The sequence below is a fragment of the Leptosomus discolor genome, chromosome Z (genome assembly GCF_034619465.1).
Source record: "Leptosomus discolor isolate bLepDis1 chromosome Z, bLepDis1.hap2, whole genome shotgun sequence".
NCBI lineage: Eukaryota > Metazoa > Chordata > Aves > Leptosomiformes > Leptosomidae > Leptosomus > Leptosomus discolor.
This window is the reverse complement of record NC_141419.1, coordinates 80,321,223-80,336,100: the sequence shown is the minus strand read 5'-3', so window position 1 is coordinate 80,336,100 and position 14,878 is coordinate 80,321,223. Positions and strand designations below refer to the sequence as shown.

The 14,878-nt window shown below is 42.4% G+C and overlaps 1 protein-coding gene across 1 annotated transcript; it reads right to left on the bottom strand.

Annotated features, from left to right (window-relative positions):
• Nucleotides 1-2,089: 2,089 nt before the first annotated feature.
• Nucleotides 2,090-6,618, bottom strand: CAPSL (calcyphosine like). The gene is made up of 4 exons (XM_009947942.2): nucleotides 6,482-6,618; nucleotides 5,477-5,654; nucleotides 4,386-4,595; nucleotides 2,090-2,191 (listed from the first exon to the last, which is right to left on the bottom strand). Exons 1-4 carry the CDS (start codon nucleotides 6,616-6,618, stop codon nucleotides 2,090-2,092), a joined length of 627 nt encoding a protein of 208 aa, XP_009946244.1.
• Between the last annotated feature and the right edge of the window lie 8,260 nt (nucleotides 6,619-14,878).

The following is a 14,878-nucleotide window of genomic DNA, read 5'->3' as shown; positions in this document are numbered from 1 at the left end:
CTCCAGCTAAGGCTCCCAAAGGCCAGTGACAAAGCTTCTGCCAGTTTTAAAAAGCGTAGTTCCTTCCAGTACCACCCCTCCCCTCTGTAAAGGTATACTGCATTTGGGATTAAGTGACATTGGAAAGTATTATCACTGAAAAGACAAGCTGGTTGCAGTTATTCAGATTAAAAGTTCCACGGCACTTGATTAAATGTCAGCACAACAGATTGCTGTGAGGTCTGAAGACATGAGACAGCATGTCAGAAGGAAATAGTTTTTTCATTTTGTGATTCCCACCGTCCATTGACATTACTTTCTTTTTATTTGAAACATAGAAGACAGACAATATGATATCCTGTTGTGGAGCCAATTAGTAAATGAGAAATAAATGGATTCTACTCAAGCTGCCAGGACACGTAGAGCCTCTATTTGATAGTAAGTTTGTTTTTCATATATTGTATGTTGGCACCTCAATAGCACCGCAGTAAGTAAATGCTCCTCTTATGATCAATAGCAACCATAAAGCAACACTTTTCACCAGTTTCCAGTGTCGTCAGTATGCAAGCTTCTGGAGGCTCACAAATAAAAAAAAATAATTGAGTTTGCACAGCCTTTACTAATTGCTGTACTGAGATCATGACTGGACAAACCAAAAGCAGAGTTTGCTCAGAACCAGACCAGCAAGCATTCAGGACTTCAGTGTTTGAACTGTTAGCAGCCCAAAAGTAAAGTAAAGGCTAAGTAAAAACTGAGGCTTCATCAGTCAAGCTCTTTTGAAAGTCCAGTCTATAAGCCCATACTGCTTTTAGCTGGCTGCCAGCCTGAAGTGGAACAAACGCTGCCATACACAAGCCATTTACTCTTTGCTACAGCAGCATCATCTCAGTCTTGGAGAGCAGCACAACAATGTGAGAGAGGCAGAAAGAAGAAGACAAAAGTAAAAGGAATCAAGGCAGGAATAATTAGACAGCACACACCCCCCCCACACACACACCCCCCCTCTTTCTTTCTTTTTTTTTTTTTTACAGTTTCCTTTGCTCACCATTTCCCCACTCTCTGTATAGTGAAAGGACAGAAGATCTCAGAATTGAGATAGCCTCACTGGTGTGACCAGGAGGGCAGCTTCCCATTCTTTTTTCATCATCCGAAACAGAAGATGTCAAGACAAGAAAGTTACAAGTTCTTGAGCTCCCAGAAAGTTCCCTGAAGTCGCAGTTTTGTCATAAACCAGTAAAAATACAAAAAGTAGTAGGCGACTTTTGGTGTCGGTGTGAACAGACAATAGCTATCAGAGAGTAAAGGTTCCACAAACAGTGAGAAGAAAATACTGTAACACATGTCTGATTTTTAAAGAAAAACGTTAGTGAGATGATCTCACAGTACAAAAAGAAAGAAATCAAAAGGAGAAAAAAACTATAAGCAGGCCCACAGAGGTTTGCAACAAGGCATGCACAGGAAAGATGCCTGTATGCTGAGCTGTAAGCTGGGGAGAAAACAGGGCCTTTAAAGAGTGTTTTGTATTTATTCTGGTCCATGTCTCCACTTCTTCATTTGTTTCACCCTCCAGTCTCTAAGCACTGAGAACTCACATATTCCCAGCAGCGAGCTGGGCAGTTGCTCCATCCCATAAGTGAGACCCAAGAAGCCAAGAGATGCTGCAATGATACATGTGAGAGGGCTTCCTCATGTTTATAACAGTCTGCCCTAGACCATCACCCTTTCAGTCTGTTTCAGTTTCCTCCTCTTGCATCCTCTGTCAAACTGAGCTCTGCCTAACACTGGAGGAGGGGATATGTTCAGGGGCCACAGGGACCTACCGTAGATGCCTGAGAAGAAAGGAGCAGCTCCTCTCAGAAAAGAAAAGATATATCAGGGATGCAGTGAGAAAAGGGACAGATTTGCAGAGTGGCTGGATGCCAGATCTGCTCTCTGGTTATGCTCCGATCCCCTGAGGCTGAGCCTACGAAGCATCTGGGAATTATTTCTACAGATTGGCTGTAATTACTGGAAGCTGTTACTATGGAAAATGAGCATGTTATTGTGCATACACTTAATCCTGGGAACCTACAAATGGTGGAAGAAAAGTCTGGCTCCTTTAATCATATGATCAGAGTTTCCAAGCTTTCTTCATCATGATGATAAAATAGACATCTGTGTCTATTGAAGCGCTGACTCCTGCATAGTAGTTCATGAATTCTTCTGTTGTGACCTGAGACAAAAGGATTTAAAATAAGAAAATGAACCTTTATCTTTTTAATGCTGTAAGCCAAAACCACGCACTGAGAACTCGAAATGAAACTTAACACCTGTTATTTCATGTTGTTGCTAGTGAAAAGAAATCCCACAGGAAGAATGAAAAGACTGAAAAATTGCTTAAGTTCACTTTGCTAGAAATAAGAGCTCCTGTCCTCCAGGAACACTTGGATGGAAATGAAATACGTAGAATTAAGCTATGCTGCCCAAATGCTGCCCAAGAAGCCAAACATTTTAATGCATTTTCTTTGTATTATTAATAAAAGTGGGTGGAGTTCCTGGTGCAACCCAGAGAAAGCCAGGAGCTTTATATCCATTCACTAGAGAGAAAATATCACTACTCTAAACAGATCTCACTTAAAGAAGCAAACATTCTTTCAAATACCCAAGAGTTTTGAATATCTTTCATTTGAGGTCAAGTCAGTTTTAAAATTACCATTAAAAAAAGAAAATCAGATTAGCAGATACAAATAGTGCATGCATCTCATGATGCCTTAACTGTTGAACACTATAGGTCATTCCTTCAATAAACTTTATGTAGAAAAATATTTTCTCCTATTGCATTGTGCATTTGAGAGCCTCATAAAACATGACAATGGGCAGAAGTGAATACCGTAGACAGTGCTACCATCAGGAACCAATTACAAGCTTTGCTGACCTTGCATATTTCAGAGGCACCTGGCAAGATCAAGGTGAAGAGGATCTTTTCAGCAGATGATCAGCCTTGAGGCATTTCTGTTAAAAATGTTTTAAGTGTGCAGCTCATACCAGTGTCATCAGGGACCTCTGATTCAGGCACAGGAATGTCACAGTCAGTTCTCAGAAGAGACTGCAATGGGATGGGCTGAGGTCAGGATTGCTGAACAAAAGGTGGTTGCTCAGAGTAACTTTTCTATAAGCTCAAAACCTGCAGCCTTTATGAGGTACAAGGCACAGAACATGTCAAGGATCGTTCTGGGGACTCATTTAATGTGTCCGTGCATGACCTCGGCACAAAATGCGGGAACACTTTGCTTGAGGTTTGCTAGACATACCACTGCTGCAGAGAAGGAAAAGGACAACTCACATAACTGGTACCTCTGAGGATGACACAACAGAAAAGGGGATGAAATTCAGCTGTACCAAGTGCAAACTCATGCCCAGGTGAAACAAAAAACCATACCTTCCTACAAACTAAGACCCTGCCTGTTGGAAAGAAAGCAAGTGAAGGATTTGGGTGTAGTAGCCAGCCATTAGATAGGTAGGAGTCACCAGTGTAGTGCAGCCATGAAAGCCCAGGTGCAACCTCAGAAGTACGAAGTGTTAATTCCACAAAGCACCGATGAAACCTTACCTAGTTTGTTATTACAAACAGCTCAGACTGAGAACATCACCATGTGAACAGTGGAAATTCACAATTGCTCTGAGTTGGTCAGACGCATGTAAGTTCAGACCAAAGAAGTCAGCAGACACATAACAAGGGGAAACAAAGCATGCTTGGCTCAGAGGTGGTTAAAAGCAGATGCATAAGAAGTCCACCACAGCAGGTGCCCAGGCTTTGCACTTGTACCAGAGAGCCAAGGTGGAGGGCAGGAAGGGCTGCCAGCTCTGCCCCAGCTAGAGGCTCCTCAGGGCACATGCCTGGTAGCAGTCCCCCCTAAACCCACCCTCCCTCCAACTCTCTGTGGATAGATCTATCTATATTATGAACTGTTTTCCATGTCAAGTGTCTCAGTGACTACATACACTGGAGAAGTGCTAACTGTAAAGTATTTCACATATTAGGGAACCTGCTTTTGAACTAGATCCTGGTACTTGTTCTCCTAAGAAGTGAAAAATCCTCCAATTAATGTGTATCTTGAGAATCAGCAATTGTGTTGTTGAAATCTGAAGATACTTAGAGTAACCTAGGAGAGCAGAGCATTGAGGCCTCAAGCCTGTAAATGCAATCTCACATCTACCCCTGCACCTCCTGCAGAGCCCCTTTGTGTCTGCATGCATAAGCAAGCTGTGCTAAGTCCTACGCAGAGGTGATGCATTCGTTTCACTGCCCCCTGTAAATGTGATGCAAATGCATGTTTGGTATTGCGATCACTTTCTCATTTAATAATTTAAGTTAAATGCAGAGTCAGATGGTGATTTCATGGCTTGACATTAGGTGTTTCACTTACCTTCCCATCTTTGTCATAGGGTGAATCAAAATTATCCAGAAAGGCCCTAAAAACTTGATCTTCTGTCCAGTCACCATTTTGGTATTTGGGATGATGCTTTGCATTATAGACCCCCCGTAAGTCTTCAATTGTTATGACACCATCTCCAGTCTTATCCAACTTCCTAAACGCCTGCATGATGATCTCTTTTCTTGCATTCGACATGGGAGGCTGTAAAAAAATATTAACAGATTCATTTTATTTCTGCCAACTCCTTGCCCAGTTCCAAATTCAAGTAACTGCTGTTCTTAATAGTAAACCCATTTCAAGGCACTTGGGACAACACACTGCTGACAGTCTACACTGTCCATGAGCTAGGAAGGGCAACATATCACAAAAAAGAGAACTATTGAGTGTCTATCAATATGGTAGTAAATGGACAATAAGAGAGAAAATGCTATGCAGAACATTTTTCTGTCCTACACATTTTAAATATTTCTAAGAAGAAATTACTAAATACTTTAAGCATTAATTATTTTTTCTTAATTGTTTAGACTTAAGCAGAGCAAAGAGGCTCCAACCAAAATCCGTCACACTGTGGCTGATTAGAGAAAGCCACCACTGGGTTAGTTCATATCATAAGAAGATGCATCATAAAATGATGGATAAAGGAGTGAGATTCATGAGCTGAACCCCATAGGTACCAGACTGCAATACAGGAGTTCGGGTACCTAAATCAAGGCAGCAATTAATTAAAAAAAAATCACAACCATTTAATTCCAACTATTCTATTCTATTCTATTCTATTCTATTCTATTCTATTCTATTCTATTTGCAAAGAGCCTTACACCTTTCCAGTAAATTGCAGAGACGTGTTTGCTTCTGAGCTCTCTCATCCACTGAGGCGTTTTTTAGGGTGGTTTTCTCCTTTAACAAATTTAGATGGAAATAGAATATTTTAAATTCTCAAGAGTTACTGACTTTTTAAATAGAGCTGTAGACTTTGCAGATTACTAACATGAACAAAAGAGCTATGTTTCATGTTTAGCTATTGACAAAATCAAGGCTTTTTCTTCATTTAATACAGTGGTACTGTAAATTTCCAGACTTACTCTCAGTGTAACAAGAAATTCGTCAAAATCAATTGTTCCACTGCCATCTTTATCAAATATCCGGAAAATTTCTTGTGCTTCTTCCTTGTCTATCATCACAGCATATTCATTTAGTCCTTTCACAAATTCTTTGAAATCAAGGGTCCTGCTATTGTCATCATCCATGATCCGAAATACTCTGTGGAAAACGTACAATTTGAGGCAAATGCATAGGAAAACTTAGAAAATGCTGCAGTAGTTTAGCACAGTGCTGGAACACAGGGACATCTTACTGAGTTAACATTTCCCCCTTGTACAGTCTTCTGAAAAAAAAAAAAAAAAAAAGGAAAAATCCCACGTTTCTTGCCAGCAGAGATGACTTGCTCAGATTGGGTGCCTGAACATTACACAGATGAAGCTAAATGAGGTGAAGGCTGCCTTTACTGAAGAAGTCTTCCTACTCATTATACATTGAGCTGTCTAAAGTTGGGCATGTAGATGGAGTTCCAGCTGATCACCTAGGATCCCTCTATGGTTTGGCGGGGCTGAGAGGGGTTTCAGTGTGTAACACAGCTGCCCTTTCCTAGGGGTGGGATGACCCACACTCTCAGGGTGACTGCAGAAGGAGTCTAGATGCCTCCCAAAAACTAGACAGCTAATAGACCACTGCACAAAAGGGAATCACATCCCAAAGGAAAGGAAGCACAAAATCCCTAGTATCGAGATACTTAATTATAGAAAATACCAGAGAGAGAGACAGGTTTTATGTTCCTCCTCTCTCCCTGGCAGTTATGGTTCTGGGTCTCAAGGAAGTACCTTCCTCCAAGGGATTCACGGTCCTCAGTCCTTCAAAAGGCAAGCAGGTCAGTCCTGTCTCCCAAAACCAGGAGCCCCAAGCCCAGGCTCTGTGGGTTGTGGCATTTCCTTTGGAACCAGGAAACTCAAGTTCTGGTCCCTCCTTAGCCCATGAGCCCCTTGCAGCTAAAATTATTAGGATGAGTAATGTATTTGACTTCTTAGACTCACCTGCCAAGTCCTTTGATGCCTGCAGATCCCCTTGCTAAACACTGCAGGCGAAGTCTTTCTACGGGGTCTGTGGTTTTGGACAGGTTTCTTTTGGCCTGGATTGCCATCTCTCGGTCATGCCTTGCTGTGCCCGGCATCTGGAAGATGAAAGCACTCATATGGCATGCATTCACGTACTGAAGACAGAGTGCTGAAACCTGCCTTGGTATATGGAGCATCCCAAATCCCTCATTTGCAAGGTGCTGGCAACTCTCTCATGAGGACTCGTTTTGACCCTCTATTTCCTTTTCATTATATCCACCAGAAGCAAAAATTCCCAATATGGTCCAACATTGAAAGAAGAGCTCAATCGACCACCCTGTGATTAACCCAGATGCAAATATGAAAGTATGGGTAAGAATTTGCTGCCTACAGTGTACGAATGCAGTGAAAACTGGTGGATGCAGCCAGGAGAGCACTGCTGCCTCTACGTCCCCAGCATCCCAGCCGAGCCTCCTCAGCCTGGCCAGGTTTGCAGTTAGTATTTGCTCACAGGTAGAGCTGTGACAGTAAAAGTTGCCTTGAGTGAGGACCTTTTCCTTATGTTTGCTTTTGTTCCACAGTAGTCCTAATTCTCCAGAGCAGGCCTTTCTCCCGTCGTACATCTGAGCAACAGTGATCACCTTGAAACTTGACCTCACCTACAGATGACACCTTGAGCTATTTTAACACAACTACCAACAAATTAATACCTTAAACTTGCACAGCAACTAGCACCCCAGGATTTCAGAACTCTGCCAACAGTCACATAAGCCTTCCAGCTTCCTTCAGAGGAAGACAGTGGAATAAAAAGTGAGAAAACCAGCTCATGGACTTGCAGCGTTGCAACAGCACAACCAAAAGCAGCACGCCTGGGCTGGCAGGGGGTCGTTTCATCTTACACAGGATTTGTTTAGCTAGGGCTAAGAGCACCAGGGCTGCCCACGCCCATACTGACATTTTAAAGGCATGTTGAACCCTGAACCCTGGGCACATGCTCAGGGTCAGGACTGCTGCTTCCTAGCCTGGCTGCTAGGTCTGCAGATTATGAAGGCCCCCAAAATCTTTTCCAGCCTTTAAAGCATAACAGGACCAGGGCACGAAAGTGTCACAAAAGGGCTGGGCTGAGTTACAGCAGAGCTCTTGACTCAAAGGGCACTTGAGTGCTCTGCTGAGGGTCCTCTGGGATGGGGAGATGAAGGAGCTGGGTAGGCCTGTGAGGCATTGTCAGTGCATGTTGCACTTCCAATCTTGTTGTCATTACACATACAGAAGTGTGAACCGAAATGGTCAGAGAAACTTCTGAGAAACATGGAATTAAACTGTTCCATCTTAACTGCTCCACTCCTGTCTACAGAGGATTGGCTACGGTAGCTTGTAATATCACATGTGCTGACTTTTGCAACCCTTTCAGACACCAGCTGGGCCAGGAAAAACAGAAAAATAACATGTTTTTGTTCCCTCTTGTAAGAGACAACTTGGAATTCCCCGAAATAAAAGCAGCCTGAAGCAGCCTGAGAAGAGGGGGGGGGGGGGAGGGAACAGAAGGGGGGGCGGGGGGGGGGGGGGCGAGGGCCCTCCGAGCCTTCCCAAGGAATGTCTCAAACACTCGCTGAATGGTGCAGACCTTGTGGTCAATGAACTGATAAGGTGCCTGGAGGAGGGAGCCCTGTGGAGACAAGGTAGATCTGCTGTGGCCCAGCTTGTTTGTTCTTGGGGCCATCGTGTCTGATGAATGAGTTTTGCCTCATTATCTGCAAAATGCATATTAAAGTTGACAGCCTTCTATATGCTAATGAAGATATTAGGGATCATGCTAAACATATATGATACAGCAGTTGTCTCTCCTTCCACATCAGGCTATGTGTCACCTGGGGGAGAGAGGGGAACCTGAAACAAAATAGTGCAGTGGGCTGTACTGATACAGTAAACATAAGAGGGGGAGATAAGTGCCACAAAGTGGAGGAGGGCAAAAGGGAAATAAGTGAAGAAAACACACACAGCACAGTGCTCCCAAGAACCAGAGACTCCCCCCGCCCCATTGGCTGGACTGAAGCGGGAACCAGGACCACTGATCTCTCTTTATCTGTCTCTCAACATACCTCTGTTTTCTCTTTTCTCTTGTAGTTGCTTAGTAATGCAAGGCATACCTTACTGCTTGCTATAATTTGTTATACACCTAACCAATTGTCGTGGACCCAGTTAAGATATATGCCAATCACTAATAAATGTTTGTGTATGGACCTTAAGAACTGTCTCGCCTTAGTCCAGACTGCTGGGGATTTGCAAATCTGAGTCACATGCCGCCCTCTTGTGAGTGGGTAATGACACCTCCAAATGGTTTTAGTACTAGCTTACTCTAGAAGTCCAGCACGGTAGAAAAGAGACCATTTCAGCTTTTGCTCTAGCCAGAATGAGAAAAGTTCTTCTGGGAACTCATTAATGAGTGACCAGAAAGACCTTACAGCTATGTGAGATCAGTAATCAAAAAAGATTTCTGCGAACAATGGCCTGTCCTTAAGGGGAGATGTTTAGCTGGCAAGAATATAAAATACAGTGAGGTTACATAAACACAGTGCAAATTATATTTACATTATATAATTCTGTAGTATAGCTTATATATATGTAATGCCAATGCATCTATACACAGACTGCAAAACACTTGCATAGCACTGTGCAGTGTGCCTTTATTCTATGTTACGCAATTTATATAGATCTGTAAATACTGAGACCAACAATGTCATAATTTGTCTCCACAGCATGCTGCAAAAGTCTACACAAACACATGCCATGCAAAGAGTGTAGTAGCTTTTTGCCTCGGGTTTAGTGGAGGCATTTCCAGTATACTGCAATACACATCAAATAATCATTGCAGTAAGATTCACGACTTGAGGTTAGGGAGGGATCACCCGATACAGTACCTATTATGATCTCCTGTACCTCAATAAAAGCCACTGAAACTGGCCACTCCTCAGCTATATCTGCAGTGAGTACAAAGTCTGCTTCCACACCTACAAGCATTTCTAGCTGAGAACTCACCATCTCTAGGCTGTTGTTCGAGTACTGAATAATTTTCTTTTTAAAATATGCTCTTTGTTTCTAGTCTGAATTTCCCCTGTCGTTGGATGCTGTTTTACTTTCTTTTACTGGGTTAAAGAGCTACCTATTAAAAGTTTGTCTGGATGCAAACACTTGAAGGCCTTTTTTAAACCCTCTTTGGCTAAGTAACTAGACAGAGCTTAGGACTCTTGCTACAAAATGAGTTTCCAGATGTTCATTCTGCTGTTATTCCTGAACTTTTCCAGTTTTTTCCAGTGTTCCTTTTGAAGTTGGACAGAGCATTCTAATAATCTCATTAATCCCATAGGCAGAGATATTCCCTTTTTTCCCCATGTGTCACGGTTAAAAACACTAATAGTAAATATTTCTGCTGCTCTTTGCAAATCACCATTCTCTGTGATGTTCAATAACAAAATCACCAACACCATGTTGTTACATAATAATCAGCAATTACAGTATGTTTGTAAAGTGATTGCACTTACCCATTACATCATTGCACTTACACATTACACTAAAGCCTCTTAAACATGACCTGGCTTCCTGTGTCACAGTTGGAGAATCTTTTCTATACATTCAATAAATACAGAAAAACAGTTAAATATAAACCTTACTACATGCAAGCCTGGTCCATAGTAACACGTCTACCACTTCACTGTTTGTTTTGGCTGCTGGTTTAAGATAGAGATAAACCCTCCCTAGGCTGTTAAAAAGACTATACTGCATTGTAAGAAAATAGATTCTGAATCAGAGCAAGCATGGAGAAAACACAGTGATTCACATGCTCTCTCATTTTGCTTTTGCCCCTTTTTGGATAATGTGAAGTAGTGAAAGATACAGTCAGAATTTGCTGAATATATATATATATATATATATATATATATATATATATAAAAAAACAGTTCTCTGTATACCTTGCAAATGTGTTATGTATTAATAAATATTAATAAAACAAGAAAAGGTCATGAACATAATTTTTCATGTTTTTAATTCTTGTATCTCTTCCAAGATCACCAGGTGTCTCCCACAGTGAAATGAAAAAACGGACTGGTTAATTTCATTCTGAACACTAGAGAGTTTTGGTTTGCATAACAGCCCGGGCTATGAGCATTTACAATAACCCACGTTCTCAGCATTGTTTGTTTTTATGGGCAATGTTGTGGTGTGCAGGCTGAACAGAAATGATTGCGTTTCTTCTTAACAAATACAAAACCTGACATTTTGGGTTGGGTTTTTCCAGAAGAATCTTAGGCTGTCCAGCAACCAGATCCCTTTACATCCCTCTAAGCCTGAGGCTTAAACCTGGAAAGCATCACATTTAATCTAAGCTCAGCACCATTCATTTATACATTATCCTTCAGCTGAGACTAAAAGCCACCTGTGAAAATCTTGAAAAACATGCCAGCGTGGCAGGCAGAAACCCATACTAGCCTCTGGATTGTCTTGGCTCCTGAAAGCTCCAGTCCTGGACAAATGCATGAGTTGCACACCACCCCTGAGCAGATCTCAGAGTCTGGGGATAGATTAGGTGGCCTAAATCAACTGCACATATTTTGTTTATTACTGGTAATTTCATTAAATTATTAAGAGCATGAAAACTGCGTATTTGGCAACCATCTAAACATATCCTTAAAAATATGGCTTCCCAGCCCCACTGACCCCTGTGTAGCAGCCTCCCCTCTGCCTCTCCACCATCCCCAGCATTATCTGGCTCCCATCTTCTGGCATATGGGGCATTACTGCTCTTGATATATTGCATATATATATATACACACACATATCTTTTGCAAAATATATATAATTATATATGCATATTAAAAACACCTTATCTTGGCTGAACCACAAGCTTAACTGACAGGAGAAGTCCACTGCAAGCTAGCAAACAAGAGAGAGAAAATCCTTTACCTGCAATGCTATTCTGCACCCGGGGTTTCCACTCAGGAACTGGGAGGTGGGGGGGCTGGGATGGTGTTGTGCCCCACCTGCCTCCCCGCTCCCGGGCAGCAGCAAGTGGAGGGGATGCAGGGCCGCAAGCTCACTGTAGAGCTTCCTTGTCCATCTAGTTTTACTTGTTTATACACCCGGCTGCCTTGGCCCCCCCTTTTTTTGGGAGGCCTGGAGTTTACCAGCTGGTCTCCAAGGTGACACTGGTGGCAGCGGCTGGCCCAGCCTGCAATCACACTGCTTCCCTGGGTGATTGCCACTGCGTTGCAAAAGTCCTTTTATTTAACCTCTTTTTGAATCAATGCCTTCCTTCTCCTCTCTGCCCACACAGGCTGCAGGGGGGAGAGTGGGACACATCATGCTGTCCCCACCAAGATGCCTGTGGATGCCTGCAGCAAGGTGTGGCATCGCTGTGGCAGCGTTGGGCACAGCTATGTTGTGATAACATGCTTCTCTGTTCCGCAGTTCATAGGGTTGAAAAAACTTGCTAGTTCAACCCTTTACTCAAAATGCAATGGGAGAAAACAAGTGAAATCTTGTTGATTGTGTTTCACAAAACCCAAGTTGCCAGAGTATTTTTTTTCCTGATGACTAATTGCCATTTTGAAGACCCCCTGGTGTTAAGAACCTCTGCGGAGGGGCTGAGGTCCTGTTCATTTGCAACTAGAAGAAAACTGAAAAGGTTAAACACTCATATGAGGAAATATTGCTCTCTGCCTAGACACAGGTGTTAACAGCTCTGTCTGCAGAAGGTCACAAGCATTATCAGTGACGTAATGTAACACTTGGAGAAGGAATCAGTTTATCGGTAGACGCCTTAGGGGTAAAAATTAGCCTATGTTACGCTCCCTGGCCCTCCCTGGCAGCAGCAAGCTGAACACACAGGATCAGGGCTAACGGCAATGGCAGCTTGTACAAGTTGGCATGAGAACACATGGGAAACAAAGAGAGAGCCCTGTTCTGCCCGTGGATAAAACATCGCTCAAGAATGAGTAAGTGCATTGTTTCCTGACAAGAGCAGAAAATTATTTTAGGCAATTACTAGAGTAGTAACATTTGCACCCTGGCAGGCTGCTTATCTTTCATCGACAGGTACTTCCTGGTACTAAACCGTAGCTTATGCAAGACTTTGTATATGCTTTATATCTCTCATCTGGCAACCGATTGTACATTAATGCACAAGCAGGAAACAATGCTTATTTAATCATTCAGTGATTCAAAAATACCAAATTTGTGACAATGTAATATCCCTCCGTCTGCTATCTCTGTTTTGTGAATTAGTTTCCAGAGGCCTCCCTGGGAATACCCAAGAGATGAGGGGCTCCAGACTGGGGTGCCGGTGCAGGAGGAGCAGCCCCTGCCGTCTGGCAGCACACATTGCAAAGGCAAAACAGAGACACGGAGACCGGAGAAATAATTTTCACTGAAAAAGTTGGTCCTTGAAATTCATCATCCCACCTGAGTAAAGCAATTCTTCAGATGTAGAATTTGCATTGACTTTCAGAGGGCTGCGTGTAGATCAGAACAGGAAGTACAGGCTCTTGAAAGCAAAAGAATAAGTTAATTTAACATCCGGATACTCGGCTGCCTTCTGCTGGCTTTCCTGCCCTCTGCCAGTGAGCCCAGGCATACACACACGCACACACACACACACACACAGATGTTCAGTCTACCTTCCACACACTCCTCTGAAAACTAGACTGTGCCATGTCTGAGCTGGTTAACAAGTTACAAATCCGAACAATTATTAATGTGCTTTCAGGTATCTCAGATTGCATCAGGCTGTGATTAAGTTTATTTGATTGTACCTGTTCTGTTACTGTGCACAAATCTGTAAGCAGAGCTTAGTGAATTCAGAATTTATCATAAAGGAGAGAGAGATTTCCTCAGAATTCTGGAATTTTTCCTCCTCATTTTCTAATTAGCTCTGAATACATACCTGTTTGATTTCTGGTTTTGTTCAGTCTGAACAGCCTGAACTGTCTGTTCAGCTTGTGGCTGAGCACTGGACTGAATCTACTAAGAGAAAAATCTACAAGGTCTAACATGTTCTAGACACTCATGACAGAGATTGAGATTTTGTCAATTTAAGTTTCCAAAAATTCAGATTTCTTGTTGAATTTAGGCAGGAGGGAATGCATAAGAAATGCCTTATAAGCATTATAAGAAGTGTCTCAAAGAAAAGAGAAGCCACTGGGTGTTTTGCCGTGGTTAGTTTACATGCACTAGCGTTGTTTCTTAACGGGCCATCTGTGACCATCACTGCCAAGAATTTCTCCCAGCAGGAAGAAGTGCAGGTATGAACTCGTTTGCTTGTAGTTGGTAAGGGAATCAATATGGTGTTGAATTTCCAATACAACTGAATCAGCAGGGTTTGGGGTTTTTTTGGAAAAAAAAAGGAACACTACACAGCAAAGAATACCAATTTTACAGTATAAACCTTCGCATTTTCTCCTGCCATTAAAATTTAAAAAGTTTCACATACACCAAAAAAGAAAACCCCCATGGTAAGTAACATTGTCAAGGGAAAAGTATTCCCATTTTAAACCAAGCTATAATCCAAATAAAATGAACTCCCAATCCGAATAAAGTGCTTTTACATCCGAAAATACTGTCTCCCTGTGTGGCTGGTATTATCCAGCTGAAATTAATTATGCTCAAGATTGTTCTCAGGAGCTGAGACCGGCTGGCATGGGCAGACCGTGCCTATGCTACTGAACTCCTTCCAAAGAGGGTGGTCACACCCAGCCTCCCTGCTGGGGACGATCCCCAGCCCCCCTAATAACAGAGATGCAGACCAGTCTCTCCACATGGGTCCAACCCCACAGCAGTGATCCTCAACGCATCCTTCTGGGATGAGGAGCCTTTCCAGCCCAGAGACTGTGTACAGTGCCAGCAGCATCTGCCCGATGGATCGCTCTGCCCAGAGATGCATCTTTTAACACTATGTCTGCTGTTAAAGGCATGTGTCGCCTGACAAGGTTTTACAGTGATTTGAGATCAGGAGTATTCCAGAAAAAGGGTTAGTTATTTTACAATACTTTTTCTTACAAATCTACTGTAAATCTGTTTTAAGTTGGAGAATGGAAAATGAAAACACTAGATAATGCACGTTTTTAGGAAGTTCAGCTAGTAATGTTCACCAAAACCCAATTATTTTTATCCTGTGCCTTGAAATAATGAAACTTGAAGTTATTAAACATTTCAAGAAAAGTGGAAAAAAAGTAATGTTGTGGGGGTTTGGGGTTTTTTTATTCTTTCACATTTCTCAAAAATATTGTCAAGATTCCGTCAACCACAGTCATGCAATGGAAGTCTGACATGCGTGAGAAACTTCTATGGTCTTTCCTCCACAGAAGGAAACAGTTAAATGTACCC